Below are 17,997 nucleotides of genomic sequence, written 5' to 3'. Positions count from 1 at the left end.
ATATATATATTAATTTATTTCGAATTTAAAAAAGAACGTTACATATATCGAATCGATTGATTTTTAATATTCCCATTCCTAAAAGCAAGGGCAGTTCTGTTTCTAGATTGTGAAAATCTAAATACATATAACAAATTGAATCATTATAATTTTTATATTATCAGTAACTTTATATTGTAATTTTGGGAAACCTTGTCATTTTTTAAAGTATTTTTAAATAAACCCGATCGATTATGTCTTTTAATCGAAGGATGGGATAATTTGCTAGTTGTTAGGGTAAAAAACTTCTGTTAAATTTCTGGAAATAAAAAAAAAAAAAATTCGATCCTGCCAGGAGTCGAACCTGGAATCTTCTGATCCGTAGTCAGACGCGTTATCCATTGCGCCACAGGACCGTTGTTTCCTCATGCGCTCAATAATCGTAATGTTCTACGTGCTTTTGTAGATGAAGCTATTGCTGAAAATGGGCAAAGAATATGACTATTTAAACAATAAATGGAAAATTGTGACTTTTTTATCTATTAGTACATCATTTCTAAATTATCAATTTAAAATAGAAAAACTTATTGTGGCGTTTAAGTTTTGTTACATACAAAAAGCTCGACCTACAATGGGCGAGTTATGGTCCCTAACCCTACACTGTAATTTGACTGGCTTTGCACATGTGCCCGGCTAGCTCAGTCGGTAGAGCATGAGACTCTTAATCTCAGGGTCGTGGGTTCGAGCCCCACGTTGGGCGAAATTAATTTTTTTTAAGTAGAGAGATATTTTTTTTTGTTGTAGAGAAAAAATAATGAAGTTTTATTAGACTAGTGCACCGGTTCCTAAATATTTCGCAACTAAACCTAATTCGAAGTAAATTCTAAGTTTACAATGCTGAGTTATGGAGGAGTATTAAGTTTACATAATTTGAAATGATTTATTTTCATGTTTTGTCTGAAATGCTATGTCACGACCCTGTCAGGGAGGTCTTGAGGGTGGTGACGTTTAAGTCCTCTTCTGACTCGTGTTCTGTGTTTAGAGGTGGCTAATCTTCTAGCCAGACTATTAGGTGATTGTTTAGTTTTTCCATGTACTTAGTTGAAATAGTGTGAAGTTTGTCGCCAAGTTTGGGCACCTTCAGGTCTCGTTCAGTATCTCTAGTCCGCATATACCAAGGAGCCCCAGAAATCCTCCTTAACGTTTTTGCTTGAAGAATTCGAATCTTGTTCAAATGACATCTTGCAGCAATTCCATAAACTTGAAGGCCATAAAACAGGGAGGGGGCTAGAATTGACTTATATATCATGACCTTGAAGTAAAGCGATAGTTTGTTGCGGGGTGCAAGGAGCCATGCCATCTGGGAAACCTTAAAAGCCTTAAAAGCATGCTGAATATTCGCAACATGTCTGCCGAATGTAAGTTTACGGTCCATGGTAACGCCAAGGTATTTATAAATAAATAGACAGATAAAATAAAAACCTTCATTGTAAGAAAAACATTTATTTTGAACAAAAAAAAAATAAATAAAAAAAAAATCGATCCTGCCAGGAGTCGAACCTGGAATCTTCTGATCCGTAGTCAGACGCGTTATCCATTGCGCCACAGGACCACATGATTTCATTGCGTCAAAATGCCGAGTTTTCCCTACATACTTTCGAATTAGATATAATTTCCATATTTTATAGCTTAAAGAAATATTTCTAATTTTTTAAGAATATTCGGAAGCACTTATTATACTTAATACCAAAAAAAGGAATAATAACAATTAAAAAAAAACTCGATCCTGCCAGGAGTCGAACCTGGAATCTTCTGATCCGTAGTCAGACGCGTTATCCATTGCGCCACAGGACCGCATGCACGCATTGGGTCAAATGTGCTACATGTAGCTTGGCAGCTTTTCAATCAGGTGGCCACTGTCTTATCGACTTTTATGTAAGCAGTGCGTAGTGCCATTATATGCTAGGTGGTTTCATATTTATTTACATAAAAAATAAAATAAAGGTGAGTATCATAAAATATACGTTTAAAATCAGATCATAATATTTTGTTTAACAAGTTAATTTTTTTGCTTTATGTTATATTCAACTTTTTATCTTTTTTGTCGCGGAACTCGTATAGTTGCCCCAGTGTGCGACGCCAGCCCCAAAGCACCAGCATCGAGGGCGAAATCAGTGGGTCTCAGTCGTTCTTGGAGTTTGCGAGTGTGCAGTTTGGCTCGGCGGAAAACGGATTGTTGACAAGCTAGCGTGCGCGGCAAACGCTAAAAGTGGAAATCAATTAAAAACCAATCTGTCGAAGTAAAAAAAGTTCTTAGTTTTAATACATTTTGACCCCTTTGCTGTGGGTTATAAACTCGGTGTGACAAAAACTATTAAAATATTCGCGATAATTGCAACTAAATGTTCTGTCCGTGTGTGCGAATGTGCGTGTGAGTGAGAGTGCAATGTAGAAACGCATAAAACAAAGTGGCGAATGTAAACAGTATTTGTGTTCAGCTCCGGTAAGTTGCAGCTAAAAAGCCGTAAATCAACAGAAGAGCTTCAGTCTTCTCCATATCTTTTATGCCTCTTACTTATGTACATTTATACATGTACATACATATGTACATATAAACATATTCCGGCTCTCTTCCTCGATTTGCCTATTCTGTTTTTCATATGCTTTTTTGTTTTCATCGTCTGCTTCGGCTCAAGCCCCGAAAGAGCTGGCAAAGCGTAAGAACAAAAAACAAAGCGACTGGGACAAGCAGACGCCGTTGTCGTTGTTGTTTCGCTTTTCTTTTCCATTATTGTTATTTTTGTTGCTGTAGTTTCGTTCTTGCTGTTTGTTTAGCTGCTGTTTCTCCCTCCATTTACATACATATACATATGTACATATGATATTGTGTTGGTGTGCTTGCGATTCTCTGGTTCTCTCCCTCTCCATCTATGCCCACTGTTTCTCCACGCTTCTCGTTCCCTTTGCGAGCCCCTAGGCCTCCGCTGAAGAATCGCCGCCTCTGTCTCCGCCGGCTCCGCGGCTAACTCGTTTAGCGACTCAGTCAATGCTGTTAATGCAGGTCCATATACAACCATTTACACATACATATGTATGTACACTGTCTGCACTGTGCGTCTAGTGGAGAAAAAATAAATCTATCTATAGGATACCTTCCCTTTTTTTGTTAAAGGTTTAATCCATGTTGTAAAATGCATCTCACCACATACTTGTGTATAAGCTTAGCAAAGTTGAATAGCTGCTTAGAATTGGTTTACCTCTAAAGATACATTTCAAACAATATCTGGAACGCATCCTCTAATATGCATACATCCAAAATCATTTCCCAATAATCTTATTGGCCTACTTCGATTTTCTAAGAGGGAGTATTCTTTATAAAGAAAAGACATTCTTTTGGATAGCAGAACAAATCCCTTAGATTTTAGTTCTTTTTTAGCAGTCACAAGAAATAGAAGTTGAGGTTTTGTTCTAGTACATAATATAGTTTTGGATGACGGAAATATGTGGGTAATAATATATTATTTTTATTTAAAATCCCATATAACAACAAAAGGCCCTTATTTGCTAATATTCTGTAAAAGTATTTTAAAAATCTGTTTATTTTGAAAATAACCAAGTATAAATTCATCCGATATGGTTGTGATAAAACATTCTACATTCGAATTATACGATTCGGACTCTGGAGACAGAGACTTCAGGTGCGACTGAAGACAAGTGCACTTGCCATCTATTCGTGGATATTTCCCAAAGAGATGACACGCTATACCTGAAAGCATAATCTCCTATAAATTAAAATAATTACAACATTTTTGGCTATTCTGCTCATATATGTAGATCGGAAAGTACATTTCCTTTGCTATAGATTCTTCCAGTATATTTTGCCCCATTAACCTGCCGAAAACGGGTCTTGCAGCCTGAGAGCTCGTCGTTCATATTGGTTGCAACTTCGCCGTTATACTCTTCAGCGGACATTCGTTGAAAGCGAAAATAGCGCACTGAGAATGCTGATGATGATGCAGAGCTCTCGGCGTGCGCTCTGCCAGAGTCTAAAATGTATCTCGTAGATACATATCTAAAAGCTGTCACATAAAAGGCAGTTGAACCAGACACTGGCAACTAAATATAATTCGCCGCACCAACACTGCTGCGCTCCCGTATAAATATCCCGCCAGTCTTTGGGCCGCATGCAATTTCATTTTCATTGCAACTTCATGTCCCTGACATCCGACTGAATGCCTGTCTGCCCGCCTGCTGCTGCCTTTGCAATGCTGCAACATTTTTTGCTGCCATCTCTTGCAGCTTTTTGCGCTGTCTGCCTGTTTCCACGCTCATTCTTCCACAATTGCAAGTTGTCGGACGAGACGGCCTATTGAAGTTCATATGTACACATGCATATATGTACATATGTATGTATTGGGTTGAGTTGGGGGCTGCTCTCCCTAACCTACACCACAGAAAACATATTGCGTCGGTTCGTTGTTATTCGCTTTTTAGTATCTACGCTACTTGCAGTCCTCCTTACTTCCTCTGCCTCCTCCGCGATTATTTTTTATTTCTTCATTAGTTTTTCTGTCCTCTGCTATTGTACCATGTGTGAAAACACCATTCATTGAAGCAATTTCAGACTACTGGTCTACTTGTTCAGTATTTTTTATTGCCTAAAACCGTTGTCCTCCCCCTTTCAGTGATAGAACTCCCAGAAATAGATGATCGATCGTAGCTAATTGTCACCTGGAAAACAATCTTGGGGTAAGTTTAATTGGAAGAAAACTTGTACGCCCCCATTGTCAACGCAGGCCCATTAGCTCAGTTGGTTAGAGCGTCGTGCTAATAACGCGAAGGTCGCGGGTTCGATCCCCTCATGGGCCAGGATTATTTTTTTGTATTTCAAACATAAAATATTTATATTTAGCTTATCTTCCAATATAATAAACACTAATTGTACGCAGTCTTTCTGAAAAGTCCTGAAAAAACCGTTACCAGCAAGGCCCATTAGCTCAGTTGGTTAGAGCGTCGTGCTAATAACGCGAAGGTCGCGGGTTCGATCCCCTCATGGGCCATACATTTTTTTTTCAGATTTTATGATAAGGATCGAAAAGCAAGCATACATAAATTCAATGTTCCCAGACACTTATATTTTAATTAATAAAAAACTTAAATAAAATGGAAAGGAGTTTCAAATTTAAAAATCCTTTGAGCAGCAAAACGTGAGGCCCATTAGCTCAGTTGGTTAGAGCGTCGTGCTAATAACGCGAAGGTCGCGGGTTCGATCCCCTCATGGGCCATTCATTTTTTAAATTTAAGATCACTTCGGGTATTTTTTATTTATTGCGTCAGCGTTTCACATCGATCAAAGTTTTCTTCGTTGTCCGAAGCATTAATAAGATCATTTTAAAAATTGCAGTTTTTAAAATAGGGACTATTTCTAGAGTAAAGTAATTTTTATAAAATTTGTCGCTGTAGATTTTTTCTTGCGAGAAAACTGATATTAGGATAGATGAATAGATTGACTCGACTGATGATTCCGATCCAGAATATTTATTATTTTAAAGGTTTTCTGAAAACTTCTGACAAAAATGCTAATAGTATGGGAAAACTACAGGTCACTTAAATAGCAGCTTGGTTTTTAGTAACAATTTTAATTCCAATATTTATTTTCCTCTCAACACTTAAGAAACGTCTGTTTATTGTTTGGTTTGCATTCTATTTAAGTATTCTATATTCTATACTATATATTTGAATACTTTGTTATTTATTGTTTTGTTTTTGTTTTTCTTATCGTAATGATATTGATTTTTAGGAGAATGTTCAGGGGGTCATTGAAGAAAATGTAATATTCCGTTGTAGTTGTTATATTTAAGAATGTCCTTTTGATTTAAAAATAAATTTATTTGAGATCGGCGATTACACAGCCCGGCTAGCTCAGTCGGTAGAGCATGAGACTCTTAATCTCAGGGTCGTGGGTTCGAGCCCCACGTTGGGCGATTAATTTTTTATCTATTAAATTTAAATTATAAACAATTTGTATTGTACCGTATTTTATTTTCGCTTTTCGTTTCCGAAAGTTTTAAGAGGCCCATTAGCTCAGCTGGTTAGAGCGTCGTGCTAATAACGCGAAGGTCGCGGGTTCGATCCCCTCATGGGCCACATCTATTTTATTGTTACAAAAATAATTGATGTACGTTTTCAAGATTTACCTTATAATAAAATTAAACAGTTGAGAGTGATTAACTCTATGATAACAGGTACCCAAGGATTTGAACATTGAATTAAAATACGACAAAAATTCAGTTCAAATAAAATGTAATGCTTTTTATCAGTTTGCAGGAATTTAATTTAAAACTATTTAGATAAAATGTTTAAAAATATTGAATTTCGCCCAACGTGGGGCTCGAACCCACGACCCTGAGATTAAGAGTCTCATGCTCTACCGACTGAGCTAGCCGGGCAATTGGCATAGTTCTGGTCAGAATACAAATATTCCCTCGAAGGCCCTAAGAATATGGCACACGTGGCAGCCAACACATTGATTTATTTTTAGCCCCGTCTAGACACTCTTTAGAGCTTCTCCCATATTCTCGTCGAATCTGCTGCTCCCTTTGAGATCCACTCGCTGTTTATGTCCCTATCGGCTGTCCCTGCCTCTTCCTTTCCTGGTTTGAGTAATTGTTTTCTGGTCCCTCGGTGGAACCTATTGTCTAGCTTGAGCCAATTTTACTGCTTCCTAATGGTAATGATGTATAAAATTACGCGCCTACCTCAACTTAAGGGAGCAGAAAAGGCCTTGAGGGGAGTGTTCATGGCAGCTCTACTTTGCCACAAAATATTAAAAACGAAACAATGTGCGAAAGGAAACAAAACAGAATGCAGAGGCGAAGCTGAGTAGGTGCAATGGAAGAGGAGGGAAGAGAACTGTGTGAGAGAAACAAAGGGGAGTTTGCAGACAACGGCATCGCACATATAATCAGGCTGGCAGACGGTATATTTTGCGCTACAATCTAGACAGAGGGCTATATGCTTTCAGAAAGTTTAGTAATTTCGATTTAGCATAGTCGATAAATAAATATTTCTGATCTACTTGCAACGCTTGATATATTAAATGGTTTAGGAATATAACAATATTCTGTTAAGATATAACGTTCTCTTTATGTAGTTATGAAAATTGTGAATTCTGTTTTATAGTTTCATTCTTACCACTATACCTCTTTATCTAGGAGAGGATCGGCGTATCCTTGCAAGGAATTTTTCATAGGGAAGTTTTTTAGAATGGTTCACTCAGCCCGGCTAGCTCAGTCGGTAGAGCATGAGACTCTTAATCTCAGGGTCGTGGGTTCGAGCCCCACGTTGGGCGAATTATTTTTTGCAAACTTGTCAAATAAGCCGATATCAAAATATTTTTTGTACCAAACAAATAATCCTTGGTGCTACGAATTTGTATTTTGGGAATCTAAATTAATATTAGGCAAGTAAAATTACTTTTTACTTAAAACTCCATAAGATATGAATTAATAAATTAGAATTGACATTGTGGGCCCCTTAAAAAATTATGTTTTTTAATTAAAATAAAAAGTTGTTTACAATATTATAAACAATGGTATGGAAACTATAGCATAAAGTCCTTTAAGAAAAATTAAAATAAAATAACTATAGGGCGATCCCGACCATGCCCATCGTGATCCTGAAACTTTTTCAAACGATGAGTATATCAAGGCCCGGCTAGCTCAGTCGGTAGAGCATGAGACTCTTAATCTCAGGGTCGTGGGTTCGAGCCCCACGTTGGGCGAATTTATTTTTTTAGTTAATTTTTTAATTTAATACTGCACAAAATTGTGAAACGAGTCAATGCGGCACCACATTTTTTAAGGTAACTATGTTTGCAGATTCAATCAAGGGCCCAAAGACAATGAACAAAAAAAGTCGAATCGCCCCCGGGTGGACTCGAACCACCAACCTTTCGGTTAACAGCCGAACGCGCTAACCGATTGCGCCACGGAGGCAACTGAAATCCTAGCAAAATAATAGACAACTAGAACTTAGTCAGAGATTCTCAAAACACCTAAACCTCTAAAAGACAATTTGTAATACAAATTTTGTATGGAGTAATATTATTCCTGCAGTATTATTAACACCGTCTAAACTTAAAAAAATTTTTTTTCTGTCGACTTTCTCAATTGTTTCCTATAATTCTTCCGATTGGTAAAATAAAAAGTAAAAAAACTCTTCGATCCTGCCAGGAGTCGAACCTGGAATCTTCTGATCCGTAGTCAGACGCGTTATCCATTGCGCCACAGGACCGTGTGTTAAACGGTTTACTCGTTTCTCTTCAAAAGTCTGTCTATTTGTCTTTATTTTCATTGTCAAATATAACAATCACTTGATCCACTTAAGGCAAGTGGCAGTCTTATGAGATCTCAAAGAGATCTGTATAAACAAATACCGCGATGCAAGCTTATTTGTTAAAAAGAAACAAGGCACAAAGTAACATTTATATCATAGCAACACAAAATGGTGATGGAGAACAATATTGTCAGAAATACTTTTGAAGGTATTAAGGTGTTTTTATCACATTTCTTAATTCTTTTTCTATACGGCCCGTTGCTTTGATGTGTTGTTACCTTTTAGAATAAACAATTAAATGTTTTTTAATAGTTAATAATAATTTTTCTTTTTTTTACAGGTGACAACTTTAGCTCGAAATCGTCTTAAGGTAAGTGAATAATAAAGTTGGTTTAAAAATCCTTTTGCTGATTTGGACCTCGATATCACTCTGTTTTCACTGACTTAAATTAGGGTAATATACCATGATCCGCAGCGGTTGTCTTGAACTCCTTAAGATTCGTCAGCACCGTCTGTTTTTTTCATAAACTCTTTGCTAGACTTTAGCTTGCCTCTATTCCCAGCACGCACCTTGGATAGTCACGCGTTGATAGTCGGAATTGGGCTACAGAGTATCCTGAACTTTCCACAGGTTTGAGGTGGGTGGGGTGCCAGGGTCAAAGTAGCCGCTCCTGTTGTGACATCATGTCGAGAGTCATACACTCTCTATGAAATAATATGTTCGACATGGTCACTGCCAAACCTGATCCCGTGCCTGTCAGGTTTAAACGCTTTCTTAACATTCAATTTAAATTTCCACGTGGTTGCGACGGCGCTCCCACCAATCATTCGCCCACAAGTTGTCGCATTGTTTGGGTCAAGGATGCAGCTCAAAAGATGCAGCGTAATGCTGCTACCCGGGTCCCCCAAAGTGGGCGTTTCCCATTCAGCTTGAGGCTTCTCGGTCTGAAAGCTTTGAACTTTTAAGCGGTCGGCAGACCCTTCGCCTCTTCAGTCCGAAGGCCTCAGGTCAACACTCTCACCCTTTCTCATCAAAAGGTATTCGCCTTGTGAAGGAATTTCAGTGTCCGGGGTGAAATCGTCTGACAAAATGCATAAAACATGAGGAATTGTCTGTCGCACAAAAGGTCGATATAAAGCAGGTGTGAAGTTAGCTATAGCATAGTTTTGGGAAAAATAATAGTTTTGTATTATATTTAAGTTATGTTAAATTGGGAAACTAGCTATAAGATATTGTGAACTTGACCCACGGTGCGTCCTACTACACTACAAACATTTTTTGGGGGCATTTGTCTATTTGAGTTCCACAAGCTTTTGGGATCCAACAAACCAAGTTAATAACTATAATTGACCCACCTATTTCTCACGTAATTTGCACAGGTGCAAATGTCATGCCAAAAACCCACCCCTCTGTCTAGTTATCAACCCACTATCCACCCTTCATCACATGATGCATCCGCTCAATTGTACAACGCCCTAAAACAAATAAAACTTAAAACAAAAAAAAAAAAAAATTAAAAACTAAAATAAAAGAGTAAAAGAAAAGCTAGGCAGAGAATCGAGAGTGAATGCGGCCGCCGCCTCCAAAAATAAACATGCAACGAGAAATAGGCCGCTCTGCGCCGCTCTCCCTCATAGTTGTAACTAGCGAAGCGCCCACCTCCCAGTGTTCTCTCTTTCTCTCTCTTTTCTCTGCAAATTATGCACTCGCCACCAAGTGCAAGAGCAAGCTTCGTTCATCGGCATCGGTCGGCAATTTACGTCATCGCATTTGGGCTCCTGGACCCCTTTATTCCTCCCCACTTACAGGGGGTCTGTCTAGTAAAGGATTATCTATAAGGATTAACCCTGTACTTGAAAAAAAAATCAATATATATCAATCAATCAAAATTATATAGCTGCCGAGCTGATCGAACCAAAAATAAATTGGGAAACAATGTGAAATTTAACATATTCGCATATAACGGGAGATATTATTTTATAAAAGATTTTAAAATAGAAATAAAATAGAAATATTGAAATTTGCAGGCTATATCGTAACTTTTAGCTTATGTACTCAAAGATATTTTTGTTTGAAACAAAAGTTGTTGTTTTAAATTTGCATGCTAAAAATGAAAAATTACAGTTTTTTAAACGTTTTTTAGATTCAGCTCTTGATGCTGATCACTTTATGTTACAATGGCAATTGTGTGCCGAAAATTCGTTTGCAGTGTAGGCAGTGGCCAGGCAGAGAAATTCGCGTGTCTAGATTGCACTGCCTTATAGATACAAAGATAGATAGATGTCTCGGTCATTATGTTGCAAACTTCAGACAATGATAAAAAAAACCCTTTAATAGAATTCATTGGCAAATTATGAATTTCAGTCTTTTTCCAAACGTTCTTAAAGATTTTTGACTCAAAGGAGATTAGGGAAAGGTAGGCGGATGGGATAATTTCACCTCCTGATCTGCTCGTCGTGAATCATTACAACGCGCTTCTTCTGGTCTCTCTGGGTGTGTGTGAGTGGCTAGTTGGGAGGGGGTGGCCGTGGTGGCGTACGTGTAGTGTGAGAGGGCCAGAGAGCGGGGTCTGGTTGCAACACCCATTTTCGTCATGGCTCAGTACTCTTGGCGATTTCGTTTTCGCCGCCTCTGCCATCCGCCGCTATCTCTCTCCCACATCTCGCGAGCTGTAAGCTGTAAAGTTGCATGCGCCGCTCTCACACTTGTATTTGCATACGTTTGTATATGTGCCGCGAGTGTAAAATTATTCGTTTTTTTTTTTTTTTTCTAAGGTTCAGTCTCAGAGTTGAAGGTCAGTTGATGCTTTATGTCATTCAACTTGCCGTCGTTTGCAGTCGTAGTTGTAGTTGTTGCTTTCAGCGTTTTCGTCATTGCTGCGCTAGCATTTTTTGTTATTGCTCTTCAAATGTTCGCCGCTCGCGTGTCGAGCCATTCCATTGGGGCGTGGATATCCCCAACCTCCCCCGTGCACCATGCGGGGTAAAAGGGTGAAACCATGGTTGCCTTGCACTCGCAGGGCTGTAGGCGCCTTATTGGATTCCAACGGCTTTTAGGTTCAACAGACGATTATTGTAAATTAGCTTAGGCAATTGGCCAGCAGCAGAGTGAGGTTATGTATTAACAAAGGTAAATACATATGTACAAATGTGTGTTGATGGAATGACCTGCTGATTGTACTTCATAACGGTAACGTAACTCTACCACCACACCTGATCTCTTCTTATCCCCTTCGTGTTCTTTTGGCCGAAACAAACGGAAATTGCCAAATTCCCATCAAACACATAAGACGTGCGTGCTATTCTCCCATCACAGCAGTGCAGTCGACAGCGGTGGATAAAATATTTAAACAAAAAATATCAAAATTCCATTGAAAGAAATACTAAAAAGAGCATTAAAATCAAAAGTCACATCGCAGCGGCAGCCAAAGAGGCAGCGACGTCAGCAGAAGCAGAAGCAGAAGCGGGCGAAATCCACACAAAAAGTGTGTTACAAAGTCACAAGCGCAAAAAAAGCAATCGAAACAGCAACAACAAACCAAAGCAGCAGGCCAGCAGCAAGTAGAGCTTAAAAAAGCCACAGTGAAAAAGAAACCAAGAATAGCAGCAGCAACAACAAGTCTCGGCTTCGCAAATGAGCGCAGCGCGAAAACCAGTTTTCGGTTAGTTATTTTCTCAAAAGTTCCGCACAGCGGAGAAACAAAAACAAAACGAGCGCAAGTATATGTGGTCAAGTACGCGGACAGTGGGACACATCTTACAAATTTTAAAATAACCTATTTAAATGCTGACCAAACTCCAAATATAATATATTAAAATCTGTTATCTTAAAAATAAAGACTATCAGAATAATAACATTTGTAATGTTAGCTTAAATACATTTTATTTTCAAATTGAAACTGTTTAAAACCATATCGGAAATGCGCCAATTGAAGATCACCAAACCCCAGCTCCCACTGTGCTCCTCCTGCAGCATGCCGTTGTTGTTCTTGCCCCTGAGAGCGGCTGCCGCGAAAGTCGAGTGAGCGAGCCAAGCGCCAAAACAAAAAATCAAATCGGAAGACACAGAAACCAAAAGTCGGATTCGTGAGCAGAAGGCGGTATTGCCAGGCCGAAAAAGTCATCGGAGAGCGCCTGCGCAGCAAAAGCAGCACTATTGGGTGGGTCGAGAGCGTGGGGAGTGGGGGTGGGAGAGTGCAGGAGAGAAGCCCCAGAGCGGGAGAGAGCTTCACCTGACAGTCGCGGCAGAGGCCAAGGCAGAGCTGCCGTTAAAGACGGCAGAGGCGGCGGCGTTGACGTTTCAGTTTCTCGTACAAATTACATCGCGCGGCAGTGGAAAATGCAGAAAAATCAAAAATAAACTCGGACAATGCTGGAAAAGCACACTGCCACCATCGTTTCGGATTTGTAAACGCGCAGCCCTCTATCTGTGTATGTGTTCGAATAAAGCAAGGGAAATCATTTGCATTCCGCTTGCAAATCAATCTAAAACAAAGTCTTAAAAGGCTTAGAGTTCATTGAGAGAAAACCCAGAGTGGTTGAAGCCGAACTTCCGAGCAATGAGTTATTAAGCAACAAAAACTGTGCCGAGCTGGATATTTGTGTGTTGTTGTTGGTGCTGCTTCTGGCGAGTGACACGTCCCCCTAGCTCCCTTACCCCCAGCCCCATCATCAAACATTCCATGCAGTTGGCGCTTGTTTACTCGCTCAGTGAGAGAGATTATGTGAGTGGGAGTGAGAGTGGGAGAGGAAAATCGACTCTCTCTCTATGTGCAATGTTTATCAAACCCCACAAAAAGAATTTTTTACACAGAAATGTTTACAACTATTGCAAGAGTGCAGTGTGCCAATCATAATTTCATTCAAACTTTTTGCTGACTCTTGAGTATTTCAATTTAATTGCTGCAACAACGACGGCCAAAAATGCACGTGTCTGGGGACGGCAAGCAAGAATGGAGGAGTTGGCTGCATTTTGTCTCTCTTTCTTTCTCTCTCTTCCCCTCCCCCTCCTTCTCTCCCACTCTCTCTCTGTCTGTGGTTTTCTTTCACACTCGTTTTCTGTTTTCTGCTAAGCACTCTCTCTCCCACTGCAAGAGAGTGCTAATGGAAAATGCATTGCACTGTGGTCTGAAACCACTACGTTTTCTTTAAACGCAATCAAATGAACTTTCCAGTTTAACCAGTGTTCGAAATTACAGACTTCGGTATATAGTGAATCACAAACAATAATTAAAAAGCAATAAACACAGATATAAATATAATATAAATAAAAGAACGAAAGACAATCCCAAAGTAGGATATTTTTGGATTACAATCAAATTGCATGAAAACCTTGGTGAGTGTTCAAAATAATGATTTTAGAAATTGAAAGCAAAAAAATATAAAGATTCTTTTATTTTTCCGGAAATGAATTTACATTTAATTTTTATTAATTTATATAAGTTTATATTATAAATTAGAGCTATGAGCGTCGCTGAAAACATTTTTAAATCAAAATACATAATTTAGTTTTGCATTTTATAAAAGTATCTGCTAAGGTAAGATGCTAAGATAAATTACCTTTTTGGATAATGCTAAAAAAATTACACCAGAAACGATCCGAAACTGAAAAAATATATATAAAAACCGTCTTTTTTTTGTTTACTTGGTATATGATATGGTTGTGTCACATTTTAACTATATCTATTATTAAATTAACAATGTGTACATATATTGTGTTCTTGAAAATCGGCAGTATTCCTTTATTTTTCCACATATCCATAAATAACAAAAAATGATTTTTTTATGATTTAAAAATCTTGCTATAAATTATGTCAAATTGGTATTTTGCAAAAAATTAAAAAATCTATATTAGAATTTAGAAAATAAATACGTACTCCTCAAATAATGTTGTACCTTGGGCACGGTGGGGTGATAATGCTGATGAAGAACATGTATACTTTATATAGTCGAAGATGCCTATGTTATAATACCATTTTATGGATACCGGGTATACAAACTGCAAATTGATTTGTTTCTTCTAATTGCCATGCACATAAATTGCAGTTGATTTCTGCGCGACAATGGTAATTGGAAATGCAGATGAGTTCTGGTCGCCTCACGAAGTTTTTCCGGTGCTTTATAAAGCAAGTAAGAAAGCTACAGTCGAGTTTGATGGAATATGATATACCCGGTAGTTCTATTAAGCAGGACTCCAATTTTTTAAACAAGCTTGTACAAAAGTTTAGAAACTTTAGCTCCTTTGCCTTCTAAGATGTATTGTCTTATAAAGACGGACATCACTAATTAAACTAACCTGGTATTATTGATCAAGAATATACGTTGGGCGATACATATTTTGTTGACACTGAGCTATAACACCCTAGCACCCTATAAGTACCGCGTATAAAAAGCAGATCCAAAAAAATTCTCCTGTTTTTTATGCAGCGGAAATGCATCATTTGCAGTGCGTCTGTCTCTACATCAGTCAGACGGATTCGTCGGTCCATCCGCCTGTCGGTTTGTTTACTCAAACACACAAATGTAATACTACAACAACTAGCCGGTCCACGAAATTAGTGCAAGTGCAACATGCCAGAAGTAAATGAAACGAACCGAAAGGCGAATAAACTCTGACGGCGGCCGGTGGGACACGGCGGGTTGAAAAGGCGGAGGAGCAAGTAAATAAAAGTCTGTTCTGTTTCGCTATTTTTTATGTGCCACAAATAGATTTCAATCTGAATACCAGACGCCAATCATGGGATACAAGTCGTACTTTAGTAGAATATTTTTATTCACAGGCTGGGCTAATTATATTTTAATAATCGGACTAAGGCAGTAGGCTCTAGATGGGCCACACAATCTTCGGCCGAAATTGGGTCACAGGGCTCGGATCTATTCGGTAGGCGGTAGGGCGTTCGTGAATATATAGCTGCTGGCGGTGCCCAACGTAAAATGACCTTATGAAGGATTCTGGGTCAATATGCTTACGCCATTTTGTCGGCGCCGCGCTTGGGTGCGTTCTGTGTGTTGGTTATTGGGGGGTGTGTGTGTTTGGGGTGTATCGCTAGCTGGGTACCACATATTAGAATTTAATTTTTACAGAGCACTTAGGTTGCTTTTGCTTAGGTTCCATTGCATTATGCACTGATTTAAAATGCATTAAACAACTGCATTGATTTTGTTTGACGACGTCAGATGATATAATAAAATAAGCTTAAAAAGTTGTAAGGATTAAACATGTAGCGACCGCTGTCATAAACTTTAGGATTTATATATTTTAAAGCATACTACATTTTGTTACTCTTGAGTTAGAACCAAATTAAATAAATTCTTTGTTGTCAATTTCTAAAGGTAGTTCGGTTTTTCAAGAACAGCACTTGACCAGTCGAGCGCAGTCGCCTCCGTGGCGCAATCGGTTAGCGCGTTCGGCTGTTAACCGAAAGGTTGGTGGTTCGAGTCCACCCGGGGGCGTTTTCTATTTTGTTATATTCTTCTTCTTTTATGTTTAAAACCGTTTAAATTTTTTATTTTTGAAATGTTAAATGAGAGATTGGATTTAATATCTGGAATTACTCGTCTGGAAAAGATGAGATTGGTTAATTTAGTGGCTCCTTTCCACTGATTATTTGGCAAAATCCCAGCCGAGGCTCTTCCGCTCACGTCACTGTATTTATATTTTAATTCCAAACTCCAGTAAAAGTTAGATTTAAAGTTTGCTTAAAATAATAAATTTGTCGGATAGATTTATCATAAAAACCGTAAAAGTATCAAAAATAAAAGCCGCCCCCGGGTGGACTCGAACCACCAACCTTTCGGTTAACAGCCGAACGCGCTAACCGATTGCGCCACGGAGGCTACGGAAATATTGCAAAATTATAGACCGGTTGAGATTTTATGGAAGCTTAAAACTAAATATAAGAACATTTATTTAATAACACGATTCAATTTTAAACCTTTTGGCTTTATAAACTATTTTATATATATTTGCGATAAGAGACATCGAGATAAGTAGATAAGCCAGTTAAGATTAATAAAAATAAAAGACCGTATTATTTACAGACGAAATAAGATAGATAAACAAGTAGGAATATCAGAAAGGTATTATAAAAATGCAGCTAAATATGCATCCAGTTAAATAAATTGTATTGCAATAAATAATTTCCCAAAGGCTTACATGCTTCATTTGACACACGCTTGACAGCTGCCTCCGTGGCGCAATCGGTTAGCGCGTTCGGCTGTTAACCGAAAGGTTGGTGGTTCGAGTCCACCCGGGGGCGATTCAACTTTTTTTTTTCTCATTTCAAAACTACATTTTCATTTTAATTTCTTTTCTAGGAAATTATGTAAATACCATGCATATGGACAACATGAAGGCGTGGACATGTTGTCAGAAACATTCAACTGTTCGTAGTAGGAATCTCATGCACCCACAACCATGTACCGTTTGAATGCGACACAGCAGCAGCAACAGGAACAACCGGCGTCGACAACGAAGCAAAAACGTTCCTCGATTCCCAGCCACATTTTGCTGCAACAACAATTAGCTGCCGCTGCAGGCGCCTCTTCCTCTGCCACGCCCACGAGCAATAGCCATGCCGCCCTGACCTTGCATGTGGCCAGTGCGAATGGCGGCGCAACAGCATCCCCATCAACCTCAGCAGCAACAATAACAATCGCAGTCGAAGACAAACTGAGGCCAGCATCTAAGACAATTAAAATAGAGCCCATGCCGGACACAGCCTTGAGCACGGTGGCCGGCGGAGCGGGTGCCTCCGCAGCAGGATCGGCTCCAACTTCCAACAAGACACCATCGACGCAGGCTTCCACATCGGCAGCAGCTGCGTCAGCCAACGGCCCTTTGGTGCTGGTCCCCAACAAGCGACCACGCTTAGATGCGTAAGATATAAAACTCTAAACACACGCACAACCCCACTTATGGTTTTAATTCCTCCCACAGCACCGAGGATTGGATGTCCACTCCGAGTCCGGGCAGCGTGCCCAGCTCTGCTCCCCCGCTTTCGCCGTCGCCCGGCTCACAGAACCACAGCTACAACGGCTACGCTTCGCCAATGTCTGCCGGAAGCTACGACCCTTACAGTCCCAACGGAAAAACAGGTAAGTCATCTGAAAGATTTTAATAATTTTCTCAAAAATATTTTAAGGGGGGGGGGGGGGGGGTAAGGTATTTAATTTTTTAATCTAATATCTTGAGAATATTGTGTCCAATTTTTACATTGATCATAGGAATGCCACAGAATTGCTAAATATTCGAAAAAATTTGTTTTTCTATTTTTAAATCTATTTGAATTTAAATTGACGCATTTTTGGCTAAGCAAGGTTATTTTTTAACTTTAATTTCTTTTCGCGAGCTTTTAAAAAGCTTTTAGCGGTCGGTAAGGAGGTGCAATGCACTGCTTGACTTTTTATAGAAACTTTCCATAAAAAAACAAGGGAAATTAATTTGGTTTGGGAAATTAATTAGGAAAAAGTCCTGAAATAAGCAAGGGAAATTAAAATCCTCGATTTAGCTTGGAAATTTAGTGTAAAATTACAGCACCATCTGTGGGTCGTTTGCTGCTTGAAGTCGGTAATATTGTACCTATGTAGCCTAAGCAGTTTTTTGACTGCTTTGTCAAAATATGTACCTCCTTACCGACTTGACTTTTATGGCTTTTTTTATAGAAACTTTCCATAAAAGGT

General features: G+C 38.9%; 1 protein-coding gene and 17 non-coding genes across 18 annotated transcripts in view; 11 read left to right on the top strand and 7 right to left on the bottom strand.

The window, feature by feature from the left end:
• Positions 1 to 322: 322 nt before the first annotated feature.
• TRNAR-ACG (transfer RNA arginine (anticodon ACG)) lies at positions 323 to 395 on the bottom strand. Its single transcript has one exon. It is a non-coding gene; the product is annotated as a tRNA-Arg (tRNA).
• A 271-nt stretch (positions 396 to 666) lies between these two features.
• On the top strand, positions 667 to 739 carry TRNAK-CUU (transfer RNA lysine (anticodon CUU)). Its single transcript has one exon. It is a non-coding gene; the product is annotated as a tRNA-Lys (tRNA).
• Positions 740 to 1,518: 779 nt separating this feature from the next.
• TRNAR-ACG (transfer RNA arginine (anticodon ACG)) lies at positions 1,519 to 1,591 on the bottom strand. The gene has a single exon. It is a non-coding gene; the product is annotated as a tRNA-Arg (tRNA).
• A 169-nt stretch (positions 1,592 to 1,760) lies between these two features.
• TRNAR-ACG (transfer RNA arginine (anticodon ACG)) lies at positions 1,761 to 1,833 on the bottom strand. The gene has a single exon. It is a non-coding gene; the product is annotated as a tRNA-Arg (tRNA).
• Positions 1,834 to 4,774: 2,941 nt separating this feature from the next.
• TRNAI-AAU (transfer RNA isoleucine (anticodon AAU)) lies at positions 4,775 to 4,848 on the top strand. The gene has a single exon. It is a non-coding gene; the product is annotated as a tRNA-Ile (tRNA).
• A 117-nt stretch (positions 4,849 to 4,965) lies between these two features.
• On the top strand, positions 4,966 to 5,039 carry TRNAI-AAU (transfer RNA isoleucine (anticodon AAU)). The gene has a single exon. It is a non-coding gene; the product is annotated as a tRNA-Ile (tRNA).
• Positions 5,040 to 5,190: 151 nt separating this feature from the next.
• TRNAI-AAU (transfer RNA isoleucine (anticodon AAU)) lies at positions 5,191 to 5,264 on the top strand. Its single transcript has one exon. It is a non-coding gene; the product is annotated as a tRNA-Ile (tRNA).
• Positions 5,265 to 5,890: 626 nt separating this feature from the next.
• On the top strand, positions 5,891 to 5,963 carry TRNAK-CUU (transfer RNA lysine (anticodon CUU)). The gene has a single exon. It is a non-coding gene; the product is annotated as a tRNA-Lys (tRNA).
• An 89-nt stretch (positions 5,964 to 6,052) lies between these two features.
• On the top strand, positions 6,053 to 6,126 carry TRNAI-AAU (transfer RNA isoleucine (anticodon AAU)). The gene has a single exon. It is a non-coding gene; the product is annotated as a tRNA-Ile (tRNA).
• A 229-nt stretch (positions 6,127 to 6,355) lies between these two features.
• On the bottom strand, positions 6,356 to 6,428 carry TRNAK-CUU (transfer RNA lysine (anticodon CUU)). The gene has a single exon. It is a non-coding gene; the product is annotated as a tRNA-Lys (tRNA).
• An 829-nt stretch (positions 6,429 to 7,257) lies between these two features.
• Positions 7,258 to 7,330, top strand: TRNAK-CUU (transfer RNA lysine (anticodon CUU)). The gene has a single exon. It is a non-coding gene; the product is annotated as a tRNA-Lys (tRNA).
• A 359-nt stretch (positions 7,331 to 7,689) lies between these two features.
• TRNAK-CUU (transfer RNA lysine (anticodon CUU)) lies at positions 7,690 to 7,762 on the top strand. The gene has a single exon. It is a non-coding gene; the product is annotated as a tRNA-Lys (tRNA).
• Positions 7,763 to 7,902: 140 nt separating this feature from the next.
• Positions 7,903 to 7,976, bottom strand: TRNAN-GUU (transfer RNA asparagine (anticodon GUU)). Its single transcript has one exon. It is a non-coding gene; the product is annotated as a tRNA-Asn (tRNA).
• Positions 7,977 to 8,201: 225 nt separating this feature from the next.
• On the bottom strand, positions 8,202 to 8,274 carry TRNAR-ACG (transfer RNA arginine (anticodon ACG)). Its single transcript has one exon. It is a non-coding gene; the product is annotated as a tRNA-Arg (tRNA).
• A 4,310-nt stretch (positions 8,275 to 12,584) lies between these two features.
• EcR (Ecdysone receptor) overlaps positions 12,585 to 17,997 on the top strand; it is a 66,036-nt gene continuing 60,623 nt past the window's right edge. The window contains exons 1-4 of the mRNA XM_017181584.3: positions 12,585 to 12,747; positions 13,491 to 13,651; positions 16,633 to 17,193; positions 17,255 to 17,412. Coding sequence (XP_017037073.3) covers positions 16,733 to 17,193; positions 17,255 to 17,412 — 619 coding nt within the window. The 5' untranslated portion in view covers positions 12,585 to 12,747; positions 13,491 to 13,651; positions 16,633 to 16,732. The remainder of the gene's footprint in view (positions 12,748 to 13,490; positions 13,652 to 16,632; positions 17,194 to 17,254; positions 17,413 to 17,997) is intronic.
• Positions 15,695 to 15,768, top strand: TRNAN-GUU (transfer RNA asparagine (anticodon GUU)). Its single transcript has one exon. It is a non-coding gene; the product is annotated as a tRNA-Asn (tRNA).
• On the bottom strand, positions 16,079 to 16,152 carry TRNAN-GUU (transfer RNA asparagine (anticodon GUU)). Its single transcript has one exon. It is a non-coding gene; the product is annotated as a tRNA-Asn (tRNA).
• TRNAN-GUU (transfer RNA asparagine (anticodon GUU)) lies at positions 16,501 to 16,574 on the top strand. Its single transcript has one exon. It is a non-coding gene; the product is annotated as a tRNA-Asn (tRNA).

The sequence above is a fragment of the Drosophila kikkawai genome, chromosome 2R (assembly GCF_030179895.1).
Source record: "Drosophila kikkawai strain 14028-0561.14 chromosome 2R, DkikHiC1v2, whole genome shotgun sequence".
Lineage (NCBI taxonomy): Eukaryota > Metazoa > Arthropoda > Insecta > Diptera > Drosophilidae > Drosophila > Drosophila kikkawai.
The sequence above is the reverse complement of the archived record's forward strand: the minus strand, read 5'-3'. Positions and strand labels throughout refer to the sequence as shown.